We start from the raw sequence: 17,954 nt of genomic DNA, 5'->3' as shown, positions 1-17,954 counted from the left end.
CCGCTCCAGACCTGGCTTTTGAATTTACCAGTTCCTTTGTCTGGAGGGAAGGGATGACAGTGCTGGGAAGCACGCTGGTGTCCGAGGGCACCATGCAAATGGCTGGGAGTGCCAGGACCTGTCACCAGTGGCGTCACTCTCAGAGATCAGAAATCTTAACTAATCTCTGGAGCAGTGGGGTCCCGGGCGCTCTCCTCCATCCTCTCCCTGGGCCGTCTCTATACTTGTTGGCTATAACTCCACCGGGCTGAAGATGCTCTCGGGGTTCCATTGTCAGCCCCCGACCTCCCCACTGACAAGTAGTCCCTGTTGGCTCAGGACCAGTCTCCTCAATGGACAATATGGATAGTCTAATAAGTACTGGGTTTGGGGCCAAGTACCTGGTCCCCATCATTTTAATTTCCTACTGCCTGTCGAATAACCACTTCAAACGCGACATGTCCCAGCAAGAACTCACGGTCTCTCCCTCCCTCCAGACCTTCCCCTACTCAGTGGGCGGCACCAGTCAGGAAGCTTCCTAGGTTCCTCCCTCTGCTCACTCCTCACACCCAAGTCATCACCAAGTCCTGACGATTTCATCTCCTCAAACGTTCTCAAGTCCGTCTCTCTTTCCCTGGCTCCTGCCACAAACTCCTTCCCACCCCTTATCACCCAGCAGCAGCCTCTCAGCCAGTGTCCCCCTCAAGTCTGCCCTCCCAGGCAGGTTCCCAGGCAGAACCTCCTACATACACTCGGCACCGCAGCTGTGCCTCCTTGCAGACAGGATGAAATGGACAGGACGGAACTGTGGCTCCTACACACTTGCCAGCCCTCACCCACGCCTCTTGCCAGCCAGCTCTGCAGTTTACACTGCGAAGATGGAAGACGTCCCCGCCCGCCACTCACGCCCCTCCTCCATCACCCGGCATTGCTCGTGCCAGCCACCTCCCTCCCCACTCACTCCTCAAGACCATGCTCTGGTATCACCTCCTCAGGAACTGCCCCTGACTGCTCGACCCCAACCCACCCACCTGCCCTGGCCTGGGGCACTCACGTGCCATCCCGCCCTGGAGGTACGTGGTACCCCATCTGCCCACCAGGCTGAGCACCCTCAGGATGGAGAGACTGTTGTGTTCATCCCTGGCCCCGGCACCGGGTCTGCCCCTCAGTAGATGCTCTGGAAATATTTGCTGAACTGAGAGCACACTTGATGAATATTTACACTGTACTAAGTGCCCACGGTTCTGCCTGGGGCCAGAAACCCCTGCTTGGAGAAAAGTGAGTTTTCACCAAGACAGGATGGTAAGTTTATGCCTGTAAACTCCTGTTTACTGGAGTAAGCAAGTCATCAAGTTCAAAAGTACCCGTTCCCCACCTGATCCCAGCATTGGGCTCGGTCCAGAGGAGGGCAGGCCACCCAGGGCTCTGTTCCAGCCAGACTGGGCTGACGGCTGCCCAGGCTGGCTCAGAGGAAGGGGGCCCTCAGGGTGGGAAATGCCCCTGGGTGCAGGGAGTCTGGAGGCCCGGGGTGGGGGGACCCCACTGTCCAACGCTAATGACCACGGCCCACGACTGGTTAGTCCCCAGGTGGCTGCCGCAGGGATATTGGTATTCACACAATGGGCATGAACTTGAACACCCTGTGGTGGAGCAGGGGGCTTCTCCTCCAAGGGTAGCAGGTGAGCAGCTCCTCAGCCCGGGGTCTGCGGACCTGGCCTGATCTGCTTCCACCACGAGGTGTGGGCAGGATGGGCCACTGTCCCTTCTTGGGCCTCCTCTCTGCCACTCAGTCCTGCCAGTCTGAGAGCTCTTTCCTTTGTGGGTTCGGGGTTGAGGGGGGGAGTAGTGGGGTGGGCAGGGAGAAAGCTGGGTGGGAGTGTGAAGGCCAGGGCTTGCCTCTCAGCTTTGCCTTCACTGCACGTGTGGGAGACCCTGGACTTCCCTTGGTTTCCTTATCTGCCAAGTCAGGACAATAGCCCCGCCATGCCTTAGGGAGGCAAATGAATGAACATGGACAGAGGGCTTTGAAAAGGACAATTCCTTGTTTATAAGATAAGGCTATTACCGCAGGGGTGTCTGAGGAGAGGGCAGAGGGGACGGTTCTGGTGTGGTCCCTCCCCCAGCAGAGCTGGGCAGCAGGGACGTGTCCCCGTCACACCAGAGTGGGTGGATGGGGCCTGTCAGGAATGCCACTCCAGGCCAGGGGTCAGAGGCCCCGTGGGACTTGCTGCTGTCAGAGTGGCCCCATCCCCAATCCCTTGGGCCCAGGAGCTTCTCACATAGGAGTCACATGGCCTGGCTCTGTCGTGAGGGCTTGGCTGCCAGAGGTACCTACTGACTCTCACCTGGTAGCAGCCAGAAGCCTGTCTCCTCTGCTCCAGGGACAACCTGTGGGTGCTGCCTCCCCCCAAATAACCACACATAGAGTGGCGCATAAGTCATCCTCCTGGACACAAAGTGAACACCCCTACGAAAGCAGCACCCAGACTGAAAAACAGATCGTAACCAGCACTGTGGGGCTGCTGCAAACAGAAACAAACCAAAAACAGAAACAAAAGCAAAAATCAACTCAGGAGCATGGCAGACGTGTCCCCACACATTTAAAACAGCAGCCCCTTACACTACCGCAGCGCCCTCCCATCCCAGGTTAGACGCCAGCTCACCCAGCAGGGTCCACGGCGTGTCCTCAGCAGTGACATGGGCCTGACTCTTGTCTGAGGAGCCCACCCGTGTCCAGAGCCAGATCAGTGAGGACTCCTGCCTTCTTCTCTTCCCAGATGGGGTCCCGGGGCCTTGCCTGGCCCTCCCCCTCCACTCCTCAGCCTCCCCCTCCACTCCCTAGCCTCCCCCCTGCAGGGAGAGCTATTTCAAAAGGCAGGGTGGACCCTCATGCTAGATGGGCTCAGAGTCAAGTGGTGGGTGGGCCCTGGCCTGGGTCCATTGTCCTCCCAGCTCTTCCCAGTGCCCTCCCAGGTCCTCCCAGGTTCTCCTTGTGCCCTCCCAGCACCCACCCAGCGCCCCCCTATTGCCTGCCATGAGGGTAGCTCTTTCCTTCCTAGGCTGGCCCATGGCCTTGGCCCTTGAAGAGAACAGGGCCAGGAGACACCACAGTATGGGTGAGGGTCCTGGGCACAGCACCAGGCTTGGGCACCCTCCCTGGGTGGGCTTCCACCATCCACTGGGTAAAGACCCTCAACAGCACTGATGTGCTCAGAATAGTGCCCGACCCACCTGTTTAGCCTTCCTGTGCCTGCCTGCCTTTACTACGCTGGCCACAGCTGGGGAGCCTCCGGCCACACTTCTCCACCAGTCCCCTTTGCTTTCCCTACATCGAGGTACCTGCCCCCCCCCCCAATTTAACCTCTGAAGGCCTCTGCATCCTCTTCCACCAGTGATGTGCCCAGCTGGCTGGCTCCAGCTGATTGCTACATTTCCAGGAATTTGCAAGCTGATTGTTAAACACAGCCATCATTAAAATTTAAATTATACAAACTTACAATTATATAAATTATATTAAGAACGAAGGTAATACATAGAACTCATCACTTTCTAATGTTTTCTACTACATTTTACTATTATCTATGCTTTTTAGGTTCTTCGCATCTATTGCATCCATGAGGTGGGAAAACCATATACTTGTGTGATCCTGCCACATCTTTTCCCAACTCCACTGCAAGTGTGTATACAGCACTTCCTCCCCCCCACCCCCACCTCCATCCCTGCTGCAGTTCTGACATACAGGGCTCAGGTCGGGAGAACAGGTGTACACATATGAGACCTTCAGACCACGTAGCTAGGCAACTTGTTCTTCCTCTGAGGGTTTTGGGCAAGGCAGTCCTTGATTTCTAGTCCCCAACTTCCAGATACCTCCTGAACTCTAGGGAGGGAGAGGACGCTGCAAACACTACCCAGATTGAATCTCTCCTGCCCAGGGTCTTGGGTACAGTTAAAAAGATTTAAAGAAGGCAGAGGGCTGCCATAGTGTGCCCCCTACCAGCCCCTCAGCACAGCCCAGCATTTCTGCGCAGGTGTCCCACATACTGCCTTCTGGCAGACAGAGAGCTCCACAGAGGTCGCCCTTGGGACCAAAGGGTCCTGGGCCCTTGACCGCAGTGTCCTCCCCTCAGGGTTCCATACTTCCCTGCCAGAGATCCCACTGCCCCTGGACATTGCCCCAGGGTCCCTCCTCCCCTTCAGACTCAGTCTACTCTATCTTCTGTGTGTGTGTGTGTGTGTGTGTGTGTGTGTGTGTGTGGCGATGGCGGGGGGCGGTCGGGGTCTGTGGCGATGGCGGGGGGCGGTCGGGGTCTGGCCCTCAGTGCCCAAGTGCCGAGTCCCAACCGCTGAGATCTCCTCTGGAGGTAAAAGCCCAGGTCCCTGCCTTGCTCAGGCAAGCCCCTGACGCTCCTGGGGCTCAGGACGCAAGGCCCAGCCCAGGGTTCCCGCTCTGTCCACACCTTCCTCCCGGCCCAGCTGGGCTCCTCTCCCGCGCCCACACACGATCTCTGCGGAGCGCCATCCCTCTGTGCCCTCAAGGCCCCACGGAAATCGGCCTCTGGCCACACACAGCCCTGGCCCGGGGGAGCGCGCCGGCGGGGGGGGGGGGGGGCGCTGACCCGGGGGTGACGGGGTGGGGGGTGTGTGACTCCATCCGGTCTCAGGATGGGAGTTGGGGCAGAAGCCGTGATGCCCCTCGCGCGGGTAATTCCTCCCGAGTCGCTTGCTGACCTGGGGCGCTCCGGCCGGTCGCAGACACGCGTGGGACCCTCGTGGCCGGCCCCCTCCCGCGGCCTGGGGCCGGGCGGTGAGCTGCGGCCGGTCTCAGGGCTCAGTGGTGGGCGAGCGCTGCCGCTGGGGCCAGAAACCCAGCACAGCCCAGGACCGAGGCGCGCCAAGCCCAGGACAGCCGCTTGCGGGTCGCGGGGTCCCTCTGGCGCCGCTGAAAGACTCTGGCCGCGAGTAGCCCGGGGGGCAGCGGGTGGGAGGAGGCTGCGGAGAGGGAGGAGATCGTGGCTTATCAAAAAGGTCTCAATAGAGCTGGCTTCATCTCCCACCCGCGGGGCGGAAGTCAGCTCCGCACCCAGGAGCTGCCTGTGGGTCCCTCCGGGAAGGGACCCGCGCACTTGCCAACGGCGGGGCCATCGCAGAGCCCAGAGGAAGCGGAATGAAGGGCTCGGGGCGTGGGGCGGGGGTGTCCGCCGGGCGGCCCCGACTGTGACTGTAGCTATGGCTCGACCTGTCGCATCGAGCCGGACCCCGGAGTCTTGGTACCTCAGTGCCCTCCTCTGTACAGTGGGAGCTGGGAGGGGCGGCTTCCGAAGCGCGTTTGGCTCTGACCGCCAGGGACTGGCCAGGGTCTCAGGCCCTAGTCGGGGGCCCCGAACCGGGCACTGAAAACTGGACGGAAATCTGGGAGCCGAGCCCCGCGGCGCCGCTGCCCAGAAAAATGTCTCGAGTGTGTGGGCGGGTGAGTGGGGTGACTATGAGTAACCTACCATCGTTTGGAGCTTCGCAGGTGCGACGCCCCCCTCCCAAAGTCCCGGACCCCTCCCCAGCGGCAGAGAAGTGGGCACAGCTGGGGTGAATGGGGTCCAGAAAGCCCAACACACACGCGAACACACACAGCCATGGACACACGAACGCACCGCAACTCGCACACGGACACACACGTGCCCTCACATCTCCGCGATGGGAAGGCGCTCGGAGAGCGCGAAACGGTCCGCCTGCAGGGCCCCCTCGGAAGCGTGGCACCTCCCCCGGGGCTGGAGGGACCGTCCAGCTCCGGCAGCGCCGTCTGCCCGGAATCGGGCACGCTCGGCTGGCAGGAAAGGCTTAATCCGCAAGAGACGCCTCCGAAAGTGCCCGCCTGCCCCGCCGGCACGAGGTGGGGTCTGTCAATCCCAGGAGACGTTGCCAGTCCCCAAAGCTCGGAGCTGGGGGGTGGGGGAGGGCACAGAAGAGCCAAGAACGAGGGCGTGGGAAGCCCCCAGACCTGGGGTGTATAGCGTCTTTTTAACCCCATACGGACATCTAAGAAACTTGGAGCGGTCCCGCGACCCCCTCTCGGGACTTAGCGACGTAGTGAGGCTCTGCTCCCGGCGCTCCCCACCCGGCACGCAGGTGTGGACGACTTGAGTCCTTGGGGACCGGGTCCGGGCCCCGCGGGTGTTCAGTGCAGCCGAGCGGGTTGAGCCGAATTCTGTCTCCCGGGTCCTCCGTGGCCTCCCACACGCCCCGAGCCCCGTCGGATATTTGGGGACACCATGCAGGTGGCCCATCCAGGAGTCCGAGGCCGCGGCCCGGCCCACCCTCCTCTCCCCACCCCACTCCTTCCGTTCTCGGCTGGGATCAGGGACGGGCCGGTAGAGGGTGGTGCGAAGGCCGCGGCGGCGCCGGGGGTTGGGGGAAGTTTCCCCCACTACGCACCCCTACGACCCCAGCCGAGCAGCGGGCCCGGGCCGCAGACAATTAAAGCGGGATTCCTCCCCCGCTGACGTCGGCAGCGCGAGGCCCCTCCCGCGGTGGCATAAAAGGCGCGGGCTCCGCAGCGCAGGCGGCAGTGGGGGCCGGACAGCGCGGCGGTGCGGACTGCGCGGCGGAACAGTGAGCAGCGCGGCGCCCAGAGCGCTGGCCGCCCGCGGAGCTCCAGCCGAGCCGAGCCCGGCCCGGAGCGCCGGGTCCCAGCGCCCGCAGCCATGCTGGCCGGCCGCGCCGCGCGCACCTGTGCGCTGCTCGCCCTCTGCCTCCTGGGCAGCGGGGCCCAGGATTTTGGGCCAACGCGCTTCATCTGCACCTCGGTGCCGGTGGACACCGACATGTGTGCCGCGTCCGTGGCCGCCGGCGGCGCCGAGGAGCTCCGGAGCAACGTGCTGCAGCTCCGCGAGACCGTGCTGCAGCAGAAGGAGACCATCCTGAGCCAGAAGGAGACCATCCGCGAGCTGACCACCAAGCTGGGCCGCTGCGAGAGCCAGAGCACGCTGGACGCGAGCGCCGGCGAGGCGCGGACGGGCGGCGGCCGCAAGCAGCCCGGCTCGGGCAAGAACACCATGGGCGACCTGTCTCGGACGCCGGCCGCCGAGACGCTCAGCCAACTCGGGCAAACTTTGCAGTCGCTCAAAACCCGCCTGGAGAACCTCGAGGTCCGCGCGCGCCGCTGTTTCCCCTCTGGCTCGCGCGCCCCTCTGCCCTCCCCCACCTCCATTCCCGACCCGGCCCGACATCCCCAACCCAGGCCTTGGCCGGGTGCCGATGCCTGGCTGGGCCCTCCCCAAGCGTGCGGGGCCCCGCGGACGGCCACTCGCCCGAGCTCCCCGCCAGGCTGCCCCCGCAGTCGCCCTGAGGGGACCGCGCCACCGGCCTCCCGGCACGGCCCCTGCTCCACGCGTAACGATATGGTTTCCCCCCCCTCCCACCCTTGCACCCTCGCAGCAGTACAGCCGGCTCAATTCCTCCAGCCAGACCAACAGCCTCAAGGATCTGCTGCAGAGCAAGATCGATGACCTGGAGAGGCAGGTGCTGTCTCGGGTGAACACTCTGGAGGAGGGCAAGGGGGGCCCCAGAAATGACACCGAGGAAAGAGTCAAGATCGAGAGTGCCCTGACTTCCCTGCACCAGCGGATCAGCGAGCTCGAGAAAGGTAATGGTCATGGGGAGCTGGGGGGTCATGCATCCTGTCTCAGCTCCCTGGACCAGTGGGACCCTGCCTCTGGTCCTGGCTTCCTGCATAGCTCAGGTTGGGAGTGTAGAAGCCCTCAGCTCCTCCACCCCTCTAGCCCCATCCCTGCCCCAGTTTCTCCAGTTGGTGTTCCTGGCAGGACTGGGGTGCCCTGGGCTTGGGACATCTCAGGAAGCAGAGTGAGGAAGGGATTGCCTGGGGTTCCCTCCCCCCTCCCCCGCCACACTCACACACTCACACACTCACAGGATTTTTCCAAGTCTGATTTGTTTAATCTTCAGCAACTTTGCACTATAGCTTTGGCTGGCTCGAGTCCTCCCTGGCTAGGAAAACCTGGCTCTAGCCGGTCCCCATCCACAGCAGAGAGCAGGGCATGGGCTGGGGCTGGGCCCTCGTGGTCCATGGCACATTTGGGCCCTGAGCAGGTTTCCTCCCAGCTCCTTGGTGCCCTGGCATCCTCTGGGGATTTCCGGGTCCTCCCCTCCACCCTGAGCACACCCCCAAGGTTTTCTCTTCTGAGTGACCCAAGCCCAGGCATCTTGCATGCAGCCCCGCGGTTCCCGAGTCGCCAACTCCAGCCAGCCCCAATCTCACCCGAGGCCCACGGATGAGCTCGGGAGGCTCAGCCTTGAAGTCGCAGAAATCAAACAAGGTTGTAAAAGTGTGGGGGGGTGAGACTCGGGGCTCGAAGCAGGGCCACGTGACCCTTCTCGGACTGCAAAGTGTGCTGGATGGATTTAAACAGTGCCATCTTAAGGCACGTTATGTAACTGAAAAACAGATCGGGGAAGGGAGGGGGGGAGAAAGGGGAGATTGGGGAAATGAAGAACACCCCCTGGAGAGACCAGGGACCAGATGTGCTCCAAGGGCAGGGGGCTGCCAGCCTGAAATGGAAGGGGAACACTGAGGGCCAGCCCTGCTCTGTTTCCTGACACCTGGCTTAGAGGAAGGGCGTGGGGTTGCTGGCCCAGCAGGATGCCTTCTAGAAATAATTCTTGGCCTGGAGGGCCGGTTTAGTGCTGGGCTCCCTGGCAGCACCCAGCGTACACCCTGGAGCTGGTGGGTGTGTTTTCCTGGCTCTGGGCCTGGTGCCCATGCCCACTGCTGGATTGGAATGTTTTGCCTGGAATCAGTCACACCATGCCCAGGGCCACAGCCACAGTGTGTGTGTAGGTTGTGAGAGGGCAGAAAAGCATTCCCTGGAGACGTTGCCAGCAGGCGGGGAGCTGGTGGCCATGTATAAAGGGAGGGTATGGGACCAGGAGCCTGATTTTTCAGGAAACGCACAGGAAGCTCGCCCTGAGAATGACTGGCATCATCCTCAGAGAAGTCACCTTAGGGGAACCTGGCTTTAGGGCCACCTCCCGGCTCCCTGCTGTCCTGCCCTCTCTGCAGGGGCCCAGACAGAGTTGCTAGAAGAGCCTCGGGGGGTACAACTCTCCCTCCTGTGGGATGGATGGGATTCTGGAAACAGCCTGAGTCCTCGGGGCAAATCGGCTGGGTCAGATGAGTGACCAGGGGCTGCAGTGTGTCCTGGCCTCACGGGAAGTGTGACGGGCACTGGGGGGCCTGCACCGTCAGCAGTCAGCATCCTGGAATCAGGTTGGGCTCCTGGAGGGGCTGCTCTGACGGGAGCTAATAGCCTCTTTACTGGCCGGGAGGAGACCTCCTTGCTCTGTGGTGACACCTTCGAGCGTTGCTTTACAGGGTGCGCACTGACCCACTCCCTACCCATGCCCACTGCCCAGCCCAGGTGCAGATGCTCAGAGCCCAGAGTATGCGGGCGGCTCCCCACACCCCCATCCCAGCCTCTCCACAGGGGTCACCGTGTGGGAGCCACCTTATGGGAGCCAGACCGGGAGCAGAGACCTTGGGTCAGCTCTTTCGTCCTGGCCCTGTGCCCTGGGGCAAAGCACTTGACCTTTCCGAGCCTCCTTTTCAGCATCTACAGAACAGAGAGGAGTCTGCTTTGTCTGCATCACCAAGCCTGGTTGGGGGCAGGGGCACTGGCAAGCCTGCTTTAGTCAGGGACAGGCGCTTCGTCAAGGTGCAGGTATCTGGACTGTGTCCCGTCCTCCCCAGGTCAGAAGGACAACCGCCCTGGAGACAAGTTCCAGCTCACATTCCCCCTGCGGACCAACTACATGTATGCCAAGGTGAAGAAGAGCCTGCCGGAGATGTACGCCTTCACGGTGTGCATGTGGCTCAAGTCCAGCGCAGCGCCAGGGGTGGGCACGCCCTTCTCCTATGCTGTGCCCGGCCAGGCCAATGAGCTGGTCCTCATTGAGTGGGGCAACAACCCCATGGAGATCCTCATCAACGACAAGGTAGAGTCCCCACCCCTCTGGACTTGCAGAGCAGCAGGGCGAGGCCCCCAGGGCCCCAGTCTGTGCCAGCTGCTGGGACAGGTCTCGGTAGCATGAGATATACAGCCTCAGATGCTACTGTGGCCCCAAGAGGAGAGCCTGCCAGGCAGGGCTGAGGGAGGTGCAGGGTGAGGCCTGGGAGAAGTGGGCAGGGGTGCCCTTGCCGTGCTCCATGAACAGGCCTCCCAGACAGAGGCCTCCTGGCTGGTGGTGGAGGAGGATAATCCCGGGTGACAATCCATCTGACAGACTCCTCCTCCCCCAGCTGGCCTTGGAGCTGACTTTGCTCCCCCATATTTGGGAGACCATAGATGCTGGGGGGGGCGGGTAGAGATGCTCCTAGAGAGTCCAAATCAATCCTGCTTAGCCCCCTACCCCTGGGAGGAGGCCGGATCTGGGCGAGTCCTTGGGAGAGGGCAAACTTTCCCTCCAGGGAGCCCGTCTCCATCTTGGCCCTCGTTAGCTGTGGGAATAGCGGCCAACTCCCGAACTCCCTCATCTCTATGGCAGCTTTGGTAGTGAACGTCTAAAACCTAGGCTGGGAATTAGATTCCAAGCCCTTGCTCTTGATGCCTTGCCTAGAAAGGGCTGTGCCTTTCTGGGGCCCCATTTCCCCCAAGTTAAAAGGGTGTGAGGGTTCTTTCATTGGCTGAGGCAGGCTCCCTGCCTGAAATGTTAAGAGCGTGAGTGAAATTCCAGGTGAGAGGCTGGTCTGAGCATTAAAAGGCATGGAGCCATCTCCCCTGGCATCTTTCAGAGTCTATGCAAAAAGGCTGGGCGGGTTGTAGACCCAGAGATCTGGCAGTTAGAGATGGAGTGTTGGAAGAGAGGAGAGGCTCAGAAAGCAGCAGTGAACTCAGCCCCCAGGGGTGGCCCTCCTCCATCAGAGGGCCTGTTTCATAGACTAGCCAAGAGGGAGGAGATTGCATGCATATGCAGATCGATCTTAGGAGCCCCCTTGACAAATCTTCCCATTTCCTTTGTGATTTTGTGCTCCATCAATGGATGGGCCTGACAGTCCAGAGGGGCAGGTGCTGCAAGAACTCAGTAACAGCTCTTGATATTTATTGTAAATGCCTATGAATATCGGTTGAACTACTAACTAGTGATGATAATTGATTCTGATTGTACCCCTGTTCCCATAATGTCCTGTATGTTGTTCTCCTTCCCAGGTGGCTAAGCTGCCCTTTGTAATCAATGATGGCAAGTGGCACCACATCTGCATCACCTGGACCACCCGGGACGGGGTCTGGGAAGCCTACCAGGATGGCACCCAGGGAGGCAACGGCGAGAACTTGGCGCCCTATCACCCTATCAAGCCACAGGGCGTGCTGGTGCTGGGCCAGGAGCAGGTACAGGCCATGGGGGCAGGGAAAGGGGGGGCAGCTGCAGGGGGAGGAGCCCCAGAACCAGAGACTAGGCAGGAGAAAGGAGAATGAGGGTGTTGGGAGAGAGGGCAGAGAGGCAGCAGGGAGCAAAGTGGGAGGGAGCTGGAGACGCAAGTGGTTTCCGCTAGAAGCAGCTGAGGGAAGCAAGTGATGCAGCAGTTTGGGCAAAGTCCCTGCTCTGAATGGGCACTTTCAGGAAGGGTGAGCAGGAGTGGGCTCTGGTCTCAAGGCTCTCCACAACTTTCTCAACAACTGCAGCAATGCTCTTTGGCACCGGAAGACCAAATGTGCATTTAGTGATGCATAATTTATTTCCTGGAAGTGGTTTGTCTCCCATTGGGCACCCAGGAGGGAAAGGCAGGCAGGAGAGCCCCAGGGCTTCCATTCTCATTGGGCCACTATTGCTGTTAAAGAATGACATCTGAATTTCTTGACTAGAGGCAGGGAGTGTAGGGGAGGCCCTTCAGGCACTGCTCCCACAGTTGTCCATGGACCTGGCTGACACCCTCCCTCACTGGGCAGCTCTCAGGTGCCCCCAGGAGAAGCTCTGCATCCAGGGCAGAGGAGGCCAGCATCACTCCTTTTCCTGAGCTTCCCACAGGGGAGGGACTGATGGATAGCTGAAGACCAGACACAGGGAGACAAATGGACCAGAGGTAGATGTGAGAGTCTTTCCCCCTAGGGATGCCCTCCTGATAGGCCCACACTGCTATGACCCCCTCCACCCTCATCCTCTGCTTTTCTCTGAAGGACACTCTGGGTGGCGGGTTTGATGCCACCCAAGCGTTCGTGGGCGAGCTGGCCCATTTCAACATCTGGGACCGCAAGCTGACCCCGGGGGAGGTGTACAACCTGGCCACCTGCAGCACCAAGGCCCTTTCCGGCAATGTCATTGCCTGGTCTGAGTCCCACATCGAGATCTACGGCGGAGCCACCAAGTGGACATTCGAAGCCTGTCGCCAGATCAACTGAGGCCCAGGGCCGGGCTGAGCCTCCTGGTCCCCAGGTCCCCAGCCCCTTCCCGCTTCCCCCCTGCTTGTGCGGTGATGATCCGTCGTCTCTTCTTCTCTCCCTTTCCCCCAGGAATGACTCAAGGCCATCGCCCTCGTACATGCGCACACGCACACAGCCTGGTTTCGTCCTCGTGCACGTGAAGCAGGCCCGGCTCCCATCCGTCCCTGAGGTGTCCCCACTTCTCTCTAGGAGCCCGCACTGTTTCTCAGGCATGCCCTGTTCACCAGTAAAGCCGGCAGCTGCAACATTTTGAAAAATGCACACGTAGGTGAGAGGACCTGTGTGTGAGTGTATGTGTATGTGTGTGTGTGTGTGTGTGTGTGTGTGTGTGTGTGTGTTTGTGTGTCTACAAGGGTCTGTCTCTCTGGGGAGGCCTTCTCTTTTTAAATGAGGTATTTCATTTCTTCTTTCTCTGTGGCTTTGGGAAATCTCATGACTGGTCTAATATCTGCATTGCCAACTTTGGTGTCCGCCCGTGTGCCTTGGGGCTGGTGCATCTTCTTCTGCAATGCATTCGTCTTTGTTTGTAAACGTTTTTCAGAGCGACATATCTCTATATTGATAAAATAAATATCTTGTAGCAGTTTGTTAAAGGCCGGGGGCCTCTCCATGGAGAATTTGTATCTTGTCATAGAAGGAATTCTCTCTGAAGGGTTGAAGGCAGACAGTGTCCTGTAATGGCACCACGTGCTGGGCAGGGGCAGAGGAGGAGGGACCAGCCTCAGGATCCGGGCAGTCCCTCCCCCAACCCCCAGTGCCTGGCCAGCATCCTGCTGTTGGCATCTGAGGGCAGCCCTGGGCCTGGGAGGCCAGCCTGCATACCCAGCTCGGCCAGCTCTGGCCCAGGATACCGTCTGTGGCCCTCAGCCTTCCCACGTCCTCAGACTCCCCTTCAGCTGCCAGCTAGCGCCCCCAAGAGAGGAACATCCCATCCACAGCCCAGGAAGCCAGGACCCCTGGTCTCCTCCCCTTGACCTCTGGCAGTGGGAGACCAGAGGCTTCGGTGGGTCAGCTTGAGAGCAGACCTTTTAGACCAGGAAACCCACACTCTGATTACGACCCAGCCACACAGGGCCACTGGAACTTGAACCCAGCCAGTCGACGGGCCAGGTCCGTGGTAACTCTGACAGCCATATTCTTCACCCGGGCCGAGGCGAGCCCTCCAAGGGGGCAGGTCCTCCGGAGACCTCTTCTGGGGAGCCACGCATGGCTAGGCCGGGGCCTGAAATCCACTCCCCCATCTTACAGAGCGCAAATCCTATGTAGGCCCCAACCTGTCACCAGCTGGTGACACTGAGACCCAGCCAGTGTCCAGAAGCTTTGACATTTCTTTCCCTCCATGAAAAACTAACATGTGCGCCTCCTTCTAGTCCTTCCAAGGCGGGGAGAAAAGTGCGTGCGTGTGTGTGTGTGTGTGTGTGTGTGTGTGTGTGTGTGTGTGTGTGTGTTGAATGAGAGCGAGCAGAATAGCACTCAGACGGATCACACCCAGGGGAGGGTGAGCTCCCTGCTTTGTTGCACCATCTGGGGGTCGCACACCCTGAGGGCAACCTGGACTCTGTCACCAGGAGTCTAATTAGCAAAAGGCTGGCAAGTCTTTCTAGAAATTTTACTGCACTGCCTGGCTCATCTACAGCTGCAGACATTTCTTCAGGAGGAGCAGGTGTTTCTGTCTTCTGTTCCTTCCAGGGCACCTGTCTCCTTAAACGCAGGTCCGTGTTGTGTCGGAAACCTAGTGCATCTGTGTGTGTCTGTGTTGGTGTCTCTGTGTTGGTGTCCGCGTAGGTGTCTGCACGGTACCCAGTCGCCATTCTGCAATGCATCACTCTAGTGCCGAGGGTGAGGTCCAGGCGCCAGGCTACGTGTTGTGGTTCAACGGTGGCTTCTTCTGAGACCGCTGTGCTTTGTCAGAGCCCATCGGGCTGTGGCATCTGTGGATCTGAAGGGATCTTCTCTGTTTGCATGTTCCTTGGGGTGGCATGTCCCTTGCTTCCTCAGTCTGGTGTGTGTTCCCCTGCCTGCATGAACTTCTCTGGTTCTGTGTTGTGTGCCCAGTGCCACCCATTGTTCTGTGACCATCCATGTAGCTACTAAAAATGGCTGGGTAAGCAAGCCAAGGGTGTCGGAGGAGGTCAAGGGAGAGATCGATTCCCTCTCCCCCTCCCCACTCCCCAAACACACCAAGAAGTATTTTTAACATGTAGGTTGAGAACAAGCCTAACAATGCTTGTGGTTGGGAAAGAGTGAGAGCTTAGTATCCCCCTCTAGACCAGATCGGCCCCACCCCTCACTTCAGCCATCTCAGAGCTGTAGGCAAGGCCCAGAGTGTGCTAGGTGCTCTCCCATCAGCACCTCCCACCAGCCCCTGCCGATCTATGGATCTACCAGACCCCGGACCACCTCCTGTCCCAGTGGGCGCAGTGGGAGCTGTCCTTTCAGGACCACAAGCCATCCTCTGCCCTAAGTAGAGAGGGGCAGAGCACACCCCAGATGCTTACGCCTGTGTCCCTTCAGCCTCCCGACCTGTTCACCCTCCTCGCCCCTCCCCTGACACACCTGCGGTGCCAGGGATGGAAGCTGATGTTTAACTCCCTCCGCCCTCCCCAGCTGGAGCCTGTGCCAAGCCCCGGACTCCCTTACTGTGGTAACACTTGGCACTTTGCCAGCCCGGAGGAAGGCCGATTACACAGCCACAGATCTAATCCACATAGTTTCCATCTACCCCTTAATCTGACTGATGTTCCCTCTTGCACTGAAATAATACATGCCTATCTCAGGTAAGCCATTTTATAAAAGAAGAAGATAAAAAAGCACTGTCGAGACAGTGTTTGCTTTCACCGAGCTGGTGTCCCACAGCTCCCTGGTGTCCGAGGTGGGAGAGCTGCTGACAGAGGCTCTCCGGGCCCTCGGGGGATTAGAGCCCACTTGAATCGTAAGCCTTTCTTGCTTTTGATAACAGTATTATTTCTCTTACTCTAGATGAAAAAGTTTATTACCAAACAAGAGTATTTTTATGAAAGAAAAGGACAAACCTATAAATTAACTCAACCTATATTTCCCTTGAAAATACTTTCAGGCTCCGCCAAAAACGTAGAACTGAAAGCATGTTATTTTGGAAGAAAGAGATACATTTTGTATGCTTTCTGTTCCTTTTGTAGATTCACAGTTTTATTTTCTAAGACTGCAAAGATCACTTTGTCACCAGCCCTGGGACCTGAGACCAAGGGGGTGTCTTGTGGGGAGTGAAGGGGAGGGAAGAGGCTGGCATGAAGGTCACAGTCATTCCAATGTGCTCCAAAGAGGGGCCACCTGTTCTCAAAGATGTGTCGGGGATGGGATGCACACTGGCCATTTATGGTGGCCCCTCTGTCCCGAGCTGACTTGTTAAGTGGAATGAGTTGAGGACTTGATGGTCAGTTCCAACCCTGATAGAAGAAACTAGGGTTCCGAATTGTAAACGTTAAGAGGATAGTATCCTTTGTAACCTTATGGCAAACAAAATGTGGCTTAAAGCAGTCATGGTTTCATCTCTTAAAACACAGTGTGTAAATTTATTCAGCTAATGACGGGAAATGTATCACTTCCATGCACAGTGGACTTAAGTGCCATTTGTTGAAGGGGAACAAGTCAATGAGGAGAAAAAAAGCCCAAATACTTAAAGTCCCAATTTTGTCTTATTTGCCAAAAAAAAACAAAAAAATCAACGACAACAAAGCAAACCCCCTATGGTTGATATTGTTATATTGTATATACTGTATAATAGGAAACAGAATTGATGTATCTTACTTTTTCATTATTTGCTAACCAAAGCTGTACATTTTTCATATGATCCGCAGCCTTTTGGGTATCTAATGGGTCAAAACCATGGGACCTGCCACCTCCCATAAGCAGTTCTGGAAATGCACTATTTCTACTGGTATTCTTGCTTTTTTCTTTTTCTTCATTTTCTTGCTGAAATGACATGAATTGTTGAGTTTATTTTTACACAGTAAAGAGTGAAGAAAGACTGTGGTCTCCTTGGAATATCTCTTCTTTTCTCAAGCTTGCAAATGTCACCTCAACCTGCTGGATGACCTCAGGGGTCCTCCCAGGGGATGCATGCCTGCCTATTGCCCTGTGCCCCTTGAAAATCCCGCAGTCATCTGGTGACACTGGACATCAGAGCTGGGGAGGGGGCCTGCCCAATAGCCAATACCAAGGCAGAGTACCAAGGCAGAGAGAGGTGAAGTGATTTCCCAAAGTGTGGAGGCCACACTGGGGCTTGGGGTGCAGAGTAACTGCCCGTTCCTCACCTCGCCTGCAGCCCTGCTCCCTACTGAGTGAATGCACTGCCCACAGCACACCTGGGCACAGGTCCCAGGTGGCCTGGGCTTGTCCTTCCCAAACAGCCCTGCTCTGCTCTCCTTTGCCACATCCCTGCTGACCCATCCTTGGCCAACACCTGGTTGCCTCTCCTCTTTTGGGGTTCCCAGGCTGCTTTCCTGCTCTCAAGCAAGACAGCATCTCTAGATTCACATAACAAAAAGATGGGTGACGCGGGAGCCCTGGGCACTGAGAAGAACTTACTTCCCTGGCCCCTGGTGGACCAAGCTAGACTCTGGATGAACAAAGAGCTTTGGAACTGTTCCCTTCCAGGGGACAAAATTAATGACCAGGGGCCAAAGCAGCCTGCCTGGTTGGTGGGTCTCCCCCATGCCCCAACACACATGCCCACATGCACACTGGGTTAGCAGAGGGGACTTGGCCAGGACTCAGGACCTGGGGTTTGGTGGGGTGTAACTGAGCCGTCCATTGCCTGGGGTGGTACAGAGGGAGGGGATTTGGCCTCAGAGCAGGTGGCCACTCGCCCTATTGCCCCTGCAGGAGGAGCCCCAGTTGGGAGAGAGAAGCCCCTGCCAGGTTGAAGACCCTGGACCTGTTTTCTCCAGAGTTGCCCTTGGCGGGTGGTATCCACCTCCAGGCTGCACACGTGTGGCCAGGGCAAGGGTTGTACCCAATCTCAGCGGCTTCAGCCAACACACCACCTCTTTGCCTCCCACTCAAGCAAGTGCATAGTTATGCCTTTAATAACATCACTCTTACGTTTCTAATTTCTATGGAAGTGCTCATTCAAAAACTTGGGTATTTTAACTACCATCAGAAACAAGTTACTTTCTCCACCTCTCACACCTGTATTGGTACATCAGTGACTGACTTTAGGGGCCATGGAGCTGAGAACAGCAGCTCGCAGGGAGGCAGTCAGGCCTTGCTGCTGAGCTCGCTTGCGTGGGAGCCTGGGGCAGAGGGACACAGGCTCGGGATTTCAAAGCTGGAGAGTGTCTCCAAAGCCATTGACTCCAACGGCCCATCAGGTGTACGAAAATGTTCTCAGCTTGCACATTTCTAGTGATGGGGAACTCACTATTCATAGAGAGTCTGCCCCATTTTCAGACAGCTCCAGCTGGGAGTTTCCTTTTTTTCTTTTCTACCTTTTCTATTTCTTTTCTGTAGTGCCCAGTTCCTTATACTGAGCTGCAGCATCCACCCACCTGT

General features: G+C 58.2%; 2 protein-coding genes across 7 annotated transcripts in view; one reads left to right on the top strand and one right to left on the bottom strand.

The window, feature by feature from the left end:
- ENDOV (endonuclease V) overlaps window positions 1-17,954 on the bottom strand; it is a 100,118-nt gene that overhangs the window by 30,977 nt on the left and 51,187 nt on the right. Inside the window, exon 10 of one of the 6 annotated variants that reach the window (XM_049701481.1) lies at window positions 16,106-16,373. The exons of the other annotated variants lie outside the window; for them this stretch is intronic. Within the exon in view, the coding sequence (XP_049557438.1) occupies window positions 16,363-16,373 (11 nt within the window). The 3' untranslated portion in view covers window positions 16,106-16,362. Of the gene's footprint in view, window positions 1-16,105; window positions 16,374-17,954 lie in introns of those variants that run through there. 6 annotated transcript variants of the gene reach the window in all.
- Window positions 6,524-16,141, top strand: NPTX1 (neuronal pentraxin 1). The gene is made up of 5 exons (XM_004275552.3): window positions 6,524-7,118; window positions 7,408-7,615; window positions 9,737-9,981; window positions 11,193-11,372; window positions 12,159-16,141. Exons 1-5 carry the CDS (start codon window positions 6,675-6,677, stop codon window positions 12,378-12,380), a joined length of 1,299 nt encoding a protein of 432 aa, XP_004275600.1. The 5' UTR covers window positions 6,524-6,674; the 3' UTR covers window positions 12,381-16,141.

The sequence above is a fragment of the Orcinus orca genome, chromosome 19 (genome assembly GCF_937001465.1).
Source record: "Orcinus orca chromosome 19, mOrcOrc1.1, whole genome shotgun sequence".
In the NCBI taxonomy this organism is placed as follows: Eukaryota; Metazoa; Chordata; class Mammalia; order Artiodactyla; family Delphinidae; genus Orcinus; species Orcinus orca.
Note: the sequence above shows the minus strand (reverse complement) of the source record. Positions and strands in the feature narration are given on the sequence as shown.

Bases quoted from the DNA above. Each gene is read 5' to 3' on its own strand.
- NPTX1 (XM_004275552.3), top strand. From the start codon at position 6,675: ATGCTGGCCGGCCGCGCCGCGCGCACCTGTGCGCTGCTCGCCCTCTGC. The intron at 7,119-7,407 runs GTCCGCGCGCGC...GCACCCTCGCAG, and splicing joins CCCGCCTGGAGAACCTCGAG to CAGTACAGCCGGCTCAATTC. The intron at 11,373-12,158 runs GTACAGGCCATG...TTTTCTCTGAAG, and splicing joins TGGTGCTGGGCCAGGAGCAG to GACACTCTGGGTGGCGGGTT.